General features: G+C 41.1%; 1 protein-coding gene across 1 annotated transcript; it reads right to left on the bottom strand.

Annotated features, from left to right (window-relative positions):
• Window positions 1–665: 665 nt before the first annotated feature.
• Window positions 666–12,696, bottom strand: LOC125381962. Its single transcript, XM_048399355.1, has 4 exons — window positions 12,630–12,696; window positions 11,862–12,028; window positions 5,896–6,001; window positions 666–838 (listed from the first exon to the last, which is right to left on the bottom strand). Exons 1-4 carry the CDS (start codon window positions 12,646–12,648, stop codon window positions 666–668), a joined length of 465 nt encoding a protein of 154 aa, XP_048255312.1. The 5' UTR covers window positions 12,649–12,696.
• Window positions 12,697–15,020: the final 2,324 nt, after the last annotated feature.

Raw genomic sequence — 15,020 nt, 5'->3', positions numbered from 1 at the left:
GGGTTGGCGCACGATCAAACGCGAAGTATAGATCTCTACAGCACATATATCCATGGTTCATGGGTTTCTTTAAATGTGACTCCAAGATCTATAGCCCTTTTCCATTTGAGGTCTTTACGTTGTCATTTGTGTTTAACTTGGTACTCTCTGTACATGACACAGCAAGACTTTAATGAAACTTTTGTGAGTGGCGGGTGCAACCAGTAGAGCAGGACACGCTTACTTTTCGTTTGGTATCACATGTAGTTATCGCCTTTATTATTAACAATATTTCCTTAAACACATGGTCAGTAAACCCACTCACTCACTCATTGACCTTGCTCCAAGTTAGCAAGTGAGTGCTCGTCTGCATCGACTGATTCAGGCCCCAGGTTGACGCGGACACTGCTGGGTGAGATTTAGATGGTGTCATTTGCACTGTGAAGCTTATGATACCTAGAAACAATCTTATTAAGTGAACCTTTGTTAATCCGATCCCCTTAGTCCAGGAATCTTGACAATATCATTTACAGAAAAGATAGATCTCTATAACAATGTTTCGTTTATACGAATATCTATAACAACGGCGGATTTCACTTCGAACCCCACCGTCCGTATTGAAGGTGGTTTCCTGTACATCCACACCACTTGACAGTGGTGGCAATGTCCACGAACCTTCTCACAGATCATAGTATAATTACATCATGTTTGGGGCGTCCGACGATAGAGGGGAAGACAGCTCTGGGGGCGTCGTCACCGGCGAACCCAGCCTTACACATGCCAGAGCCGTTGTCGATAACCAGCGCAGAAACGTTGCGGTCCAACTGGGGTTTCACTTCTGTGGACAGTCGTGAACAGCCTGAAGGAAAGAGTGTTGTCTTGTGACCAACTATTTCTGAGTAAAATGGATTTTAAAATAGATTGGTCTATTCTTGATGTCGTCCATGTTCTCAGTTAATGCAAATTGTATGAAAAAAAGAACTAAGAGTATGCATAATCAACATAGTAAGGCACCATTAAGTGATGGATACAATATTACTAGATGATACGTTCGAAAAGCATTGAGGGCATTTGTATGTCGACCTACTGATTCTTATAGAAATATTTTTTTCTAATTTGAAGTTTACACGGCTTTTCCATTGGACGAGAGGTCGGTCACGTGACCGCGAAATTGACGTTCATAAGTGTATGAATGACACAATTTGACGTTCATACGTTTTTCACGAGATCTTGTTCTTGAACACTCTCCTATCCAGAGTTCCTTGCGGCCGGCAGCCAGTCAGCATGGTTCTTGAAATGACGTAAACACTGACGGACTACTTCCACATTCCTGGGGAAACCCCTGGGAATTCCCAAGCACGAAAACATACATAAGCGTTCTTTCTGATCATTTAGAACCTTCATTCTTGGTCTCAACGTTTCAGTATACATTGAGAAATGTCAGAGAGCGTGACTGCATGATTGTTCACGTATATCCTCGCTGCGGCGTATCCTAATGAACAATCGAAGAAATGCACATCTCAACTATCGTAGTAACGACTCAATTCGTGCCAAGGCTGACATTGACCGTCTCCAGCAATCTAAGAATTTACCTTAGTGTCTGTTTGACGCATCTTTATTCACCTTTCAATGATCGGCCAGTTGATCAATGATGACTAAAACATGTAACCGCCACATGTTCATTAAGAACTTCGGAAACTCCGACGTTCATACAGTTTGGCCCTCACTCTATGACGGTTCATACTCCAATGAACTCACACAAAGTGAAGGTCAATTCTTAAATATACACACTCTCCTGTAGGAAATATTTGATCTGATTTGTGTAATTTTAAGCTGAGAAACTTAATGATAGTACACATTCTCCCTCTAGATGCACCTAAAATGTGGAAAAGCTGTTGGTAATTGATCATAGGGAAACAAGAGTTCTGGACCAGGAGCTAAGGCGCGCATTCTGATTGGTTAAGAAAAGTCCCGCTGGGGTGACGACATGCTAAAAATAGCTTGCCAGAGGTATGCAAGAAGCATATGCTGTCAATTATGTTCTAAACCGTGTTCTGACAACTCGCAACATGCTTTTTTAAGTGAGATGTTGAGGAGTTGATATCAGTGTAAGGGGTAACTTTAGTCTTAGTGTTATAAAATATAGTATATCGTCCACGTGAAACCGGACCAACCAACCATTTGTATTTGGTATTTAATTTAGTAACGTGAAGAGATAAACTGGCCCTCTGTGAAAGTCGTTTGAGTTAAATGCACAACTGAAGTCGTGCACCATGCAAGGGGTTGTATGATTCATCCTCAACAAAAGTGAAGGAGGTTACGCGTTCATGAACTTCAAGAACATCTGCTGCGAAGAGCAAACTTATTGGTAGACTGAGCCATTTTGGACTGTGGACCAATTATGGAAGCTGTTAGTTATGTGTTCAATAGCTTTGTCCACGTCTAGTGCATACAAGTAACAATGTGTTACAATTTTCAACTTACAGCATTGAGGGTGGTCAAATTGAATGTGGATGGCAGTTAATGGATCTTCCAGAACTTCTCTTATTGCAGTCCCTGGTGGAAGCTAATTGTTGACAGTGGCGAACAACAATCAGACTGTCTTTGGCAATAGTGGCAACATTTAAATATAAATTGTCAATACAAGAGAATAACCAGTCGAACTTATCCACTGAAACAGGTTCCATTTAGCGCAAAGGCACAATAGCTTTTCGAAACATATGAATGGACCAGTGAAGACACCAGGTGTTCGCGAGAAGGGTAAACATGACCTACCCTATCGTAGCACCTGCCATTCACACGATTTGCATAAAAAAGTATGTCGCAAAGCAATACTCTTACCATGCGACAGAAACCAGTAAACAAACCAGACAATCAAGTGATCAATAAACCAGTAAATCCAGTGCATTTACTGATTTTCTTGAAACATGAAAACGATACAGCTTAAGGTGACAGATCCAATGTCAAGCCTATTAACGTTTTAGGGGATACTTGTGCTCTTCAAACTCTGATTTTGGATGGTATTTTGCCACTTTCTGAGGAGTCATCAACTAACGCTGAGGTTTTGTCAGAGGGTTTATGTGGTTGTACTAGAGCGCCTCTCCATTTTGTGAATTTGAAGACATATTTGGTGTCTGTGTTGGTCAAAAGGGGGCTTGTGGAACCTCTACCTGGTAAAGGTGTAATCTTGCCCATTGGGAATGATTTGGCACGGGGATGCGTCTGGCAGATCCTGTTGTTTGTCTTGCACTCTTATGGATCATTCCCTTGACCTGTCTTAATTTTCGAGGGAGAGTACATTCTGACAGTTTGGCTGTTAAGAACCAGTTCTGGGCAGGGAGCAGTTAGTTAAGTTACAGAGGGGTGACCTGGAAGTAAAAGTCTTTGCCAACAGGGCACTCTCTTTAGAAGAAGCTGACAAGGTTCCAGATTGCTATTATTTCACGGATAGCGTATTGATGAGGAAATGGAGACCGCCCAATGTAGCTGCTGATAATGAATTGTTCTTCCTAATTCATTTTGAAATCATGTTTTGAGTCTGGCACATGAAACTTCTTTGGCAGGCCATCTGAGTGTGAACAAAATTTGTCCTAATTTGCGGCATGAGGTTGCTGAATTTTGCAAAAGTTGCCAAGGGTGCCAAATGGTTGGCAAACCTAATCAGAAAATCCCAGCGTGCACCTTTGAAACCCATTTGTGCTTTTGAAGAACCTTTCAGCAGGGTCATCATTGTCTGTGTTGTTCCTTTGTCTAAAACTAGGTCAGGAAAACAGTACAAGCCAACGATCATGTTTGCTCCCACAAGGTTTCCAGAGGCTATTTGCTTTACGGAAAATTACAGCTCAGGTCATTATCAATTCACCATGGTCGGTTTGCCTAGGATTTTACAGTCAGATCAGGACTCACTGTTTCGAGACTGAGAAGGCGGGGGATGAAGGCATTCATTCGTTGTTGTTTGCTGTGAGGGAGTCAGTTCAGGAGTCCCTAGATTTTAATCCTTTTGAACTTGTCTTTGGCCATACAGTTCGTAGATCTTTAGACACTTAATATCAGCATTGACTTAATGATAGGTCTGAAATGAGTTTGTTGTAGTATATCTCATCATTTCGGGTTAGTTTTTCAAAAGCTTGTGTAGGAGTCCCAGGACAAAATGAAAGTACATTATGACAAAACGTTTCAAGAGAAATTTCAGTCCTGGCGATAAAGTCTTAGTGATTTGCCAATCCCTGGTCAACCATTATGTTGAGTACCACGGTCCATATGTTATTGACAGAAAAATCACTGATACTGACTTTGTTGTACAAACACCAGACCATCGTAAAAAGACACAGCTTTGTCATGTCAATATGGTTAGAAAGTATCATGAAAGAAATGACAATGGACCTACTCAGTGTGTTGCCATTGTTTCTCCTGTGCACATTGCATCAGGTTGTGATACTGATGAGAATGTGACTCATGGCATTGCTGACTATGCTGGCCCTGAGCTAAACAACTCTGAAGTTTTAGCTCACTTAGATGCTAAGTTAGGTCATTTGTCATCTTAGCCAAAGGCTCAAGTGTTAAGAGTTCATTCAAGAGTTTGCTCACATATTCACGGATGTTCCTTGCCATACAGATCTGGTGTGTCATGATGTAGATGTAGTTGACGCTGTGCCTGTGACACAACATCTCTACCGGATGAATCCAATCAAGCTTAAAGCAAGGAGATTCCATATATGCTGGATAATGACATGATGTAACCAAGTCATTGTGACTGAAATTCACCTTGCATTCTTGTGCCAAAGCCTGATGGCAGTTACAGATGTTGTGCGCTGTTTCTAAAACTGACTCTTATCCAATACCAAGAATCATCAATGACATTACAGCCAATCTTGAGGGTGTTTCAAAAGGTAGAAGCTATTTCAAAATTCCAAGCTCCACCAAACAAAACGTAGATTTCCTGGTATGGCTGGTAATTAGTTTACTGTTCAAAATGTATCACATGTGGTAGGGCTCTCACTAATTTGCTGGGCAAAAAGGTGAAATTTGTTGGGGACAGCAATTGTTTGGCTGATTTGAGAAAATTAAAGTCTTTCTCATGAATTCTCCTTTTCTCCAAGCATCAAACTTTTAAAAATCTTTCAAATTACCTGAAGATGCTAGTGATATTGGTGCTGGCATAAGGCTTTAATCATCCTGTTTGTTATTATTTACACAAAACTAACCCTCCATAATCGCCTGACCTCGCATCAAGTGATTTCCACCTGTTTCCTAAACTGAAAGAACACCTTCGTGGAAAACACTATGACGATGAAGATGACCTCAAAGCTCAAATGAATGGGGTTTTCAGGGTGGCTTCAGAAAAACTTTTCCTGACTGGAAGTGAAAAGCTTCACTATCGATATGAGAAGTGTATTGAAAGGGAGATTATGTTGAAAAATATAATTTTAAACATTTTCACAATTGTTGGTTTTGTTTGATGGACCAGCCCTCGTTCATTGTTTCTGTTGAGATTCGGTAGACGCTCATTACATTGTGTTTTGATAGTGATCAGTCGTCAGGAACTTACTATATTTAGATGTTAGTGTTCTATTAAAGTTCTATTATGTACCGATTTCTGGGATAACATATAATTTCAATTTGGGAATCAACACGAAACAATGTCCAGAAGCCTTTGTTTGCCTATTTGTTAAGTTGCCACCACGCCATTATAGTCACAACAAACCAGGAACACTAACAACAAATATTATTTTTAGATCTGAACTCGGAAAGGCAAGAACAAAATGGAGGTCATTTCTAAGCAATATCGCAATGATGCAAAGCAACTGTATCGAGGTTGCAAGGGTTTTTACTTTTCCCTCCCCCTCCCTCCCTTCTGCTTTGACGTGGCCGTATCTTTAGACAGTAGGTTGTGGGTGTATAAGATTTGAATCTTACCCTTCGAAGTCCCCTCACGGTCTTCCCTGTTCATCATAATGGCGGGGATACCTGTCACCTTGTTGTCAACGTAGCTTTCCTTCTGTACCATACCGACAGTCACAGCCTGGAAAGAATTGTGATATCATCTATATTATCTACCATTACTTGTTATCATTGACAAGTCTGTATGTGAATACTACAGGCACACGGAATTGCGTATGGTTTTACGCTTGTTTTTGCAATGATCAAACCACATCACGGTGGGGACAGTAACAACTAGTAGTTGGGGAAGCAGGGTCCTCGGTTTCAGGTGCAACTACTTGAACCATTAGGCGTCCCCACCATTCCTCGGACTGAAGAAGTTGGATACATTGTTTGTACAGTGTGATCTCCTACGATAGTGGGAGTGCCAACACATCCTTTATTAATCCTAAGTGTGATGATAGATTGACAAACTGGTTTTCATGCTGTAAATACGCATGAACAGATTTCAGAACATTTCACAAATTCACCCTCTTGACGAGCCAACACCAACGAACGTTATAAGTTGGATTCATGTTTTGTTTATTGTGATCCTCGATGATACTGGGAGTGCGGTTGTGCTGTAACAACATAACAGTTTTCCTGAATGTTTGCTCCCTAGCTGCCGGAAATCTCCTGTGCATGAGTTAAAATTGTCGTTATGTAATGGTAAGCAAGACGAACCATGCCATTCGCACTCGCCATAAGGAAGATTAGACTTTGACCACTTGTGACACTCTACAGTATTTACACTATAGTCTGGTTAGAATTGTGTATAGCTTTCTAGGCCTGTTGTAGGATAATGTATCATGAATGCACTTAGACAAGTTGTGTACAGTGACAATAAGTTTTCGCGCTCTTTTGAATAGGCGCTCTTTTGAATATACTGTCACAATCAGTGTAGATATTCCCTTATAAACATTCTCAGATAAAGGTTACATGTAAAAGGATACTTCTTTCGTAACTATCGTTGTAGTATGTTTTTAAAATCTGTTTAAATGCATTACGAGCTGAAAGTTCTGAAAGTTCTGAAAGTTCTGATTATCCTAAAATGATTGCACCTTTTGTTTAACAGTATATAGTATATTTGTTAAAAGAATTGGCCTTGACCAGGGCGGTTTCACACCCAATTGACAAACTTTAGACCACATTTTACATTTAGAAGAAAAATCAATACACTCTGGCCATATTTATAGATTTTAGTAAGGCATTAAACATGGTTTGGCGAAACGGCCGCGTGCAAAAACTGAAAAATATAGCCATTAATTAGCGCATTCTAAATTTTATTCACTCCTTTCTTACCTGACAGAAACATAACAGTTAAATCACATAACACACTACCTGACATCTACCCATTGCACACACACACACACACACACACACACACACACACACATGTCCCGCCTCCACCCCCAGGCCTTCCGGCACACTTTGTGTACGTGGGTCTCAGCACTCAGAGTAGAGTCAAACACTCCTCCAAGATTCCATGCCTCCTCACTGGGTTCGATGACATGTCCACTGATTTCAAGGGCTGGAAGTGAGAATTGGTTCCTCGACAGTTTGTTGCTGAATACAAGGAATTCCGTTTTATCACTGTTTAACATTAAACAGTTTGTTGTCATCCAGTCTTTTATGTCTTCCATGCAGCCAATCATCTGAGTGAAAGCGGAATTCACTCATGATGTATTGAACGGCTTCAATGATAGATACAGTTGAGTATCATCAGTGTATAAGTGAACTGAAAGTTGACGAGATCTGACAATGTTGCCGAGAGGGGAAGTATAGACAGTAAATATAAACAGTAGACAGTAATATATAAAAGAATATCAACAGCAAAATTTGCAGATAACATTTCCCTCTGGACTTCTTCTTTTTCAATAAAAGTAAGCCCAAACTAAAATACAATCTGCTCGAAATATCATCCAAAAATGGTCTACCAAATGGGGATTGCAGATAAATACCAAAAATGTCATTGGCTTACTATTAAACAAAACTTAATGACAAATGACTCAAACAACACCTACATAATGAAGAAATTATTTTACATTCAGGATCTCAAGTGCGGACTGTCTTCTACGACGATCGCGGGCTAATCATCCATATCCATACAACTGAAAAAGTTTTAGCCAGCGCAAAAACTAATCTCAAGGTCATTCAGCACACTTCTTTTCACAAACGGCGACATTGCCTACACCAACCACCAACAGCCTTACCTCGCCTCCCTCTCGCCACAATTCTCACACATGGGTGGTGTCTGGGATTGAATTATAGGAGTCACACACAGAATTCTGGACTCAATGTTGGCGGAAACCCGCCAAAGGGATTTGATCCATGAAGTGGCATTCATGGCAGTAGTATCAGCGATTGTGAATGTGCAACCTACCATCTCAGTCTCCTAGGATCCTCAGTCGCCTGAAATTCTTACCCCTGCTACTCTCTTGATGCAGAAGACTAAACATGAGGTTAAACCAATGGAAGTTTGTAACCCCAAGGACTTGTTTTGATCACAATAGTAGAGAGTTTAATCCCTCGAAAACACGTTATGGAATCGTTGGAGACAGGAATATCTCCACACTCTACAGGCAAGACGAAAGTGGTTTCAGGATCAGCGTTACGTGCAACGATGTGATCATGTCTTACTGAATGAACAGAGCAGTGCTAGAAACGAGTGGCCAGTTGTTGAAAGGTACACCCGTTCAATTACAGAGTAGGACACACTGTTGTCTACAGATTTTGAAACTTCATATACTGTCCAGTTCAAGATGACGTCTCAAATGGAAAAAAAATGTTTTCATGTGTGAGCAAGTGAGTATGGTTTAACGCCGCCTTTAGCAATATTCCAGGAATATCACGGCGGGGGACACCAGAAATGGGCTTCACATGTGTTATATGAGTTTTTTTAAGATGTACATTTGATTTTATTATACTAAGTTGCTGAAACTTTGGTGATATATCGGTGAGTTACAGTAACAATGTTCCACAATGTACACTCCCTGACTGTCGGAACTCTCCTTTGTAATGGTAAGCTAGACGAACCATGCCGTTCACTCTCGCATTTGGGAAAATTTAGCTTTGACCACTTGTGACACACCACAGTGTGAGTATTGGCAGTATTTACACTATAGTCTGGTTAGAAGTGTTTGTGTATCGTTTCTTTGGCCTGCTGTAGCATTATATATCATGAAGTGCTCCCGCTCTTTTGAATATGCAGTCGCATTCAATCTACATGGTAAATTTCACTTATAATCCATTTTTAGATAAAGGTTTCATGTAAAAGGATACTTCTTACGTAATTATCGTTGTAGTGTGTCTTTAAAATATGCTACATAACGGGCTAAAAGTTGTTATTTTCGTTGTAAAGAAAACTACCGCAATTATCCCGAAAAATGATGACACCTATTGTTCGGTAGCGATCAGGTTAAGTAACCATTTATGTTAATATAGTCACACGCAAAAGAAACGCAAGTCGAGTATGCAGTATACATGTTATTTATTTTCAACAGTAAAAACAAGAAATACTAATAGGGCAAGATTGACAAACATTTGACTGAACACAGTTTAATGGATTAAAAGGCAGATGACATAATTGGGTTTTTTCAAATGTTAAGAGCTTACACAGTTTCGGGTCAATGCCCAAAATGTCAGTCAATACCAGGTGTGACCACCATTAGCATTGATCGCTGCCACACATCTCCTGTACATTGAGTGGATCAGGCGATTTGTGAAGGCCCTAGTGATCCTCCTGCACACGTCCAGAGCAGCTGTGCGTAGTTCATCGGCAGTTGTAGGGATTGGGCGCACATTGTGCAGACGCCTTTGAACCTCATCCCACAAGTGTTCGATGGGGTTCAGATCAGGGCTGAGGGCTGACCACGGTAGAACACGGATGTTGTGTTGTTGCAGAAAGGCTATGGTAGCTCTGGCAACATGGGGACGAGCGTTGTCCTGCTGGAAAATGTGTTGTTGATGTTGTGCAAAAAATGGAACAACGTGGGGTCTGATCACTTAGTCGATATACCGATGAGCAGTGACGACGTGTCCCCGACCTTGACCAATATTCAGAAAGCACATGGGTCCAAGTCCAATCCCTGCCCATATCATGACCCACGCTCCGAGGAAGGTCATCTGTCGTCTGTGTAGCATTGTACCGATGCAGGATACGGTAAATTGTGGTTATGTTAACGTTGAAATGACGGGCAACATCTTGGACAGACTCTCCAGCTTCCAAACGTCCGATAGCCTGGTTTCTCTGAATTTGAGTTAGGCGTGGCATTGTTGACCAAGGGGTGGTAGGTCCAAGAATCGGCCACAGTTTTATACCCACTACAGTTCGTGACAGTTCGTGCATTTTCGGTTTCGCGAGAAATTGGTGCATGAATACCCACATATTCATTGAAATGGTGCGTTTTGACGATTCGTTTTTTATGTTGCGTTTTTACTCGGGGCTTCCAAAATGCATGCAAAAATATTGATAACACCATCAGGCTTCACTACATGCTAAAACTCGTATCAATTTATGGTTCCGTGTTTGTTACCTATTTGCTTAAAACCACTTGCGTTTCTTTAGCGTGTGAGTATATGTCTTTCAGCCCTGTACCCTTCATGTGAACCTCAATCTACAGAATAAACACCTTCAAATCAGATGTCACCTGTACTATCATTTCTTGAATGGAAGAGATGGAAGAGGAATGGAAGAATGGAGAGGATTAACCGACTTGTGTATCTAGTATTTACACAAAAGAGTTGAACATTTCATATCCATATTTGAACGTGATAAGGCATTTCGTAGGCAATATGTTCACAATACAAACACAAATGTTGCTGAAAGTACTTCAATGAGTACGTAGCATGACGCATACCCTCTTTGTCAGGATTGTTAGTAGAAAATATGTGTATATTGTGCAGGTTGATTCGTATGGATTCAAAAACTATCCATAAAAACAGAGCGTCATGCCCCGAAAAATAGAAACTTACAATTGACGCTGAGAAACCCGACCTCCCCGACTCGTCAGACGAGCTGTTGGAGTACACTAGTTGTACATGGATTGGTGCACGATCAAACACGAAGCTTAGATCTCTACTTTATATATATATGCATGTACGGGATTAAGTTCATGTGTGTCTTAAAGAGATACTCCAAGGTCTGCAGCCCTTTTCCATTCTAGGTCTTGACGTTGTCATTTGTGTGAAACTTGGTCATTGTCTCTGTACATGACACAGCAGGACGTTTATGAAATTGTAGGTCTTGACGTTGTCATTTGTGTGAAACTTGGTCATTGTCTCTGTACATGACACAACAGGACGTTTATGAAATTGTAGGTCTTGACGTTGTCATTTGTGTGAAACTTGGTCACTGTCTCTGTACATGACACAACAGGACGTTTATGAAATTGTAGGTCTTGACGTTGTCATTTGTGTGGAACTTGGTCATTGTCTCTGTACATGACACAGCAGGACTTTTATGAAATTGTAGGTCTTGACGTTGTCATTTGTGTGAAACTTGGTCACTGTCTCTGTACATGACACAACAGGACGTTTATGAAATTGTAGGTCTTGACGTTGTCATTTGTGTGAAACTTGGTCATTGTCTCTGTACATGACACAGCAGGACTTTTATGAAATTGTGAGTGGTGGGTGCAACCAGCAGATCAGGACACTTTTTCATCACTGATTTTCAGTGATCAATTTATATCATTTCCGTCACTATTTTGCCTTTTGCGCAGATTTAAATGTGTTAATCGAGCAGATAATCAAGACTGATTATTGTCTGGCGTTAACGTTTTCAATCGTATATATCATTACACTTGAACTGACATGCAAAAGTGGTGTTTTCATGATACCGGAGGATTTCACTTGGAACCCCACCATCCGTATCAATGGGATTTTCCTGTTTCCACATTACACCATTAAACAGTGATGACGGTGTCCAAGAAACTTCCCACACATGAAAGCATAAGTATTACCTTTTGTGTTGAGTGGCCGGCGATGGAGGAAACGTCAACTTTAGGGGCGTCATCACCGGCGATCCCGGCCTCACACAGGCGGCAGCCAACATCTTCATCATACCATATGACTGTGACTTGTTTCACTACTTTGGGCTGTAAAGTTGATTGTACCGGTCTTGAACTTGCTGAAGGAAAGGATGTTATCTTGTAATCGAATGCTTCTGAGTAAGCTGGATTTTAACACAGAGGGGCTCTTGATGATGTCGTCCATGTTATCTTAGAGCCTTATTCAAACAGAAAATACTCATATATATTGACATAAAAAATACTTCAGACGTCTCCTTATACAATTTAAGCTTGGTCTGTTAAATTGGATCCACTGAAACATCGAAGTGGTAATCCCATATTGTCATTTAGCTGTGAAATCCACTTCACTTTTGCACGTCCTTATTCTCTGTGCAGAGTTGTGTCCCTTGGACACTCCAGAAACCTATGATTGTGGGTTCGAATCCCGGTTCGCCCCGATTATGTTTCAACAAAGTGATAAACGTCTGAGGCATTCACCACTTCGGGTTTTCCTCCCTCATTAAACTGACACGCAGTGATATATCTGGAATACTGTTAAACGCGGCGTTAAACATAATTCACTCTCACCCCCTCACCCACTCACCAACTCCTTATCATTGTGATTTAAGAAAAAGGGCCTTTTACCTGAACGCTATCTGTCTAGTTATCCAAAACCTTAAAAATTATGATTTATCCGAATAAGTAAAGATTTGTACTTACATGTACATGCAGCTCCCATGACGACTTAAAACGCAATAAATATCTTTGAATTTGACTTCACTGGTCGATTAATATACCTCAGTATGGTCAAAATATTCCCTCATATGGCATATATACATACAACAGATCGTCAACATATTAGTGGTGTTGAGTAACGGGGTTTCGTGGTGCACAGTCAGATATTTTTACTTTACTCTCTGGCGATGCGTCTGTACTTGTTCGAACTTCGTACAATCAAACCTGGTCACAGGAGTGATTAACTAGCTAAAAAATCGCAACTAGCTATCGCTTACTTACAACAATAACATGACACCGTGGGAGTGAATTGATCCAAAATCAGTAATGCCTCCTGGAGTTTGCCTCCTCAAACCATGCGCTGACTAGGTTACCTGAGCAAACAAACCTGTCCGCTGGCAAGGTAACAACTGCCGTTTGATCGGCGTGTTGGCGCTCGCCTTTCTTAATCGATCGAAGGCTATAGCACAAGAAATGGGGTCACACATTACATGTTTAGTGTTTCCTAAGGATTTTAGAAGATCTCGGGAAACAGCTTCATGAAAAAACTTGAAAAGGATTTCTTGTATCAAGTTCGCCACACATGTAATATACAAATAACTACTTGTGTGTTTTACCTGTCGTAGTTGTGATGGAACATTTCCAAGATACAACCTCTATAAGAGCATGTGATGACAGGACGTACATTTATACCAACATCAAAAATGTTTCTCTGTGTTTCAGTCAACTTCACCCTCCCAATAACCATACAATCTGTTAACACCGCTGCCGTGAATAAGCCCTTCTGACAATATGGGTAATACAGAAGGCTGCAGTGTTGGGGGCGTCTTCATATTCTCCGAAAAGTTCTGGGCGGGTTTGACTAGAAGTCCAATTTACTGTCTGGGCAGCGTGTAGAGGGGGCAAGGACCCTGAGCTGATGATGAGCCTACTCAACCTGACTGTGCTAGGATCACCAAACCCTCTTTGCTGCATTTCTTTATTTTAACCTGTATATAATAATAACAATAATGCTATTTGACTTTCGTAACGTTCCAAGAGGCGTGTCTTTAGTCTTGACTTTTAAAGATGAGAGAGTAGGATTTCTGGATTTGAGTGGAAGAGAGTTCCATTGTGAAGCAGCCGCATATTGGAACGGTATTTGTTAATACCGGATGCCTTGTGATGTAAATTGTGGAAGTTGTTTGTGGGTGACCGGGTATTTGGTGGTACCATGTCGGTGTCATGTTGGAGTAAGCAGTGCGTTCGAGCCTTTTATTACCGTCTTCGCCGTGCTTGTTGTTTTGACACAGGTCCATCCATGGTACCACCCAGTATATGTAGATTGCGTCATGGAAAATGATAAATATAAAATTCTTTGGAATAGGCCCGTATACAACCTCAGACCTATCCAGGCAAACACACCTGATCTTGTCCTTTTTGATAAATCCAATGAAATCATTTATATCATTGAATTTTCTGTCTCTTTTGACACAAATGTGAATGGCAATTATGCAGACCTCGCTTTCGAAATGTCAAGATTGCATCCAAAGGACCAAGTTGACCGGAGGTTTAGTACCTCCAAATCTGTTGACTGACATTGGGAGAGTATCCGGGTTTGCTCCCTGCCCTTCTTACAGTCTTGGTAATGCAGAAGGCTGCAGTGTTGGGGAGTCTTCACGTTCTCCGAGAAATTCTCGATGGGTTCGACCAGGCAGCGCTTCCTGGGAGAAGTCCCATTCGCTGTCTGGGCTGCGTAAAAAGGGGGCAAGGACCCCGAGCTGATGATGAGCCTAACCAGCCTGACTGTGCCAGGATCACCAGAACCCTCTTTGCTACATTTGAAGAAGAAGAAGAAGAAAAATACATAATAAACAAATTGAATACATATTACAAGGAAATTACCGCCTCCGTGGTGTCTAGTGGTAGATCGTCTGCCTGGGTCAGGGGTTCGATGCCCGACCGCGTCATACCAAAAGACATTTATAGATGGTACTTGATGTTACCCTGTATGGCGCTCGGTATTGCGGGACTAAAACAAGGACTGGTCGGCTCGGAGTCAGAATACTGTGTCTGAGTGGGGTATTCATGTTAAACTGCGGCATGGTATCTCAGTGGGCTAGCACTGTAAATCGGCATCAATCCGGACTAGTACACGCAGCTACACATACACACGTCCATGCACGGCGCTGTGTAAGTGCAATAATCTTGGTCGCGACGTTAAACCCTATTTCACCTCACCACCTTAGAAGGCAATGATACTTTAGGATAACATTTGGACCTGTCAGTTTTAAAATACTTTGTTCTAAACATCAAGTAAGAATACATAGTTACCTTTAAAATATTAACGAGGTATATATCCTTTTATAATTGTAAAATATCTTCGTTACTCCATGC

This window comes from Haliotis rufescens, unplaced genomic scaffold, assembly GCF_023055435.1.
Source record: "Haliotis rufescens isolate VD_foot unplaced genomic scaffold, xgHalRufe1.0.p SCAF_2, whole genome shotgun sequence".
Taxonomy (NCBI): domain Eukaryota; kingdom Metazoa; phylum Mollusca; class Gastropoda; order Lepetellida; family Haliotidae; genus Haliotis; species Haliotis rufescens.
The sequence above is the reverse complement of the archived record's forward strand: the minus strand, read 5'-3'. Positions and strand labels throughout refer to the sequence as shown.

Excerpts from the sequence above, each read along its gene's own strand:
- LOC125381962 (XM_048399355.1), bottom strand. Across the intron at positions 6,002-11,861 it reads CCGGCCACTCAACACAAAAG|GCTGTGACTGTCGGTATGGT; the intron begins GTAATACTTATG and ends AATTCTTTCCAG. Across the intron at positions 839-5,895 it reads CCGTGAGGGGACTTCGAAGG|GCTGTTCACGACTGTCCACA; the intron begins GTAAGATTCAAA and ends TCTTTCCTTCAG.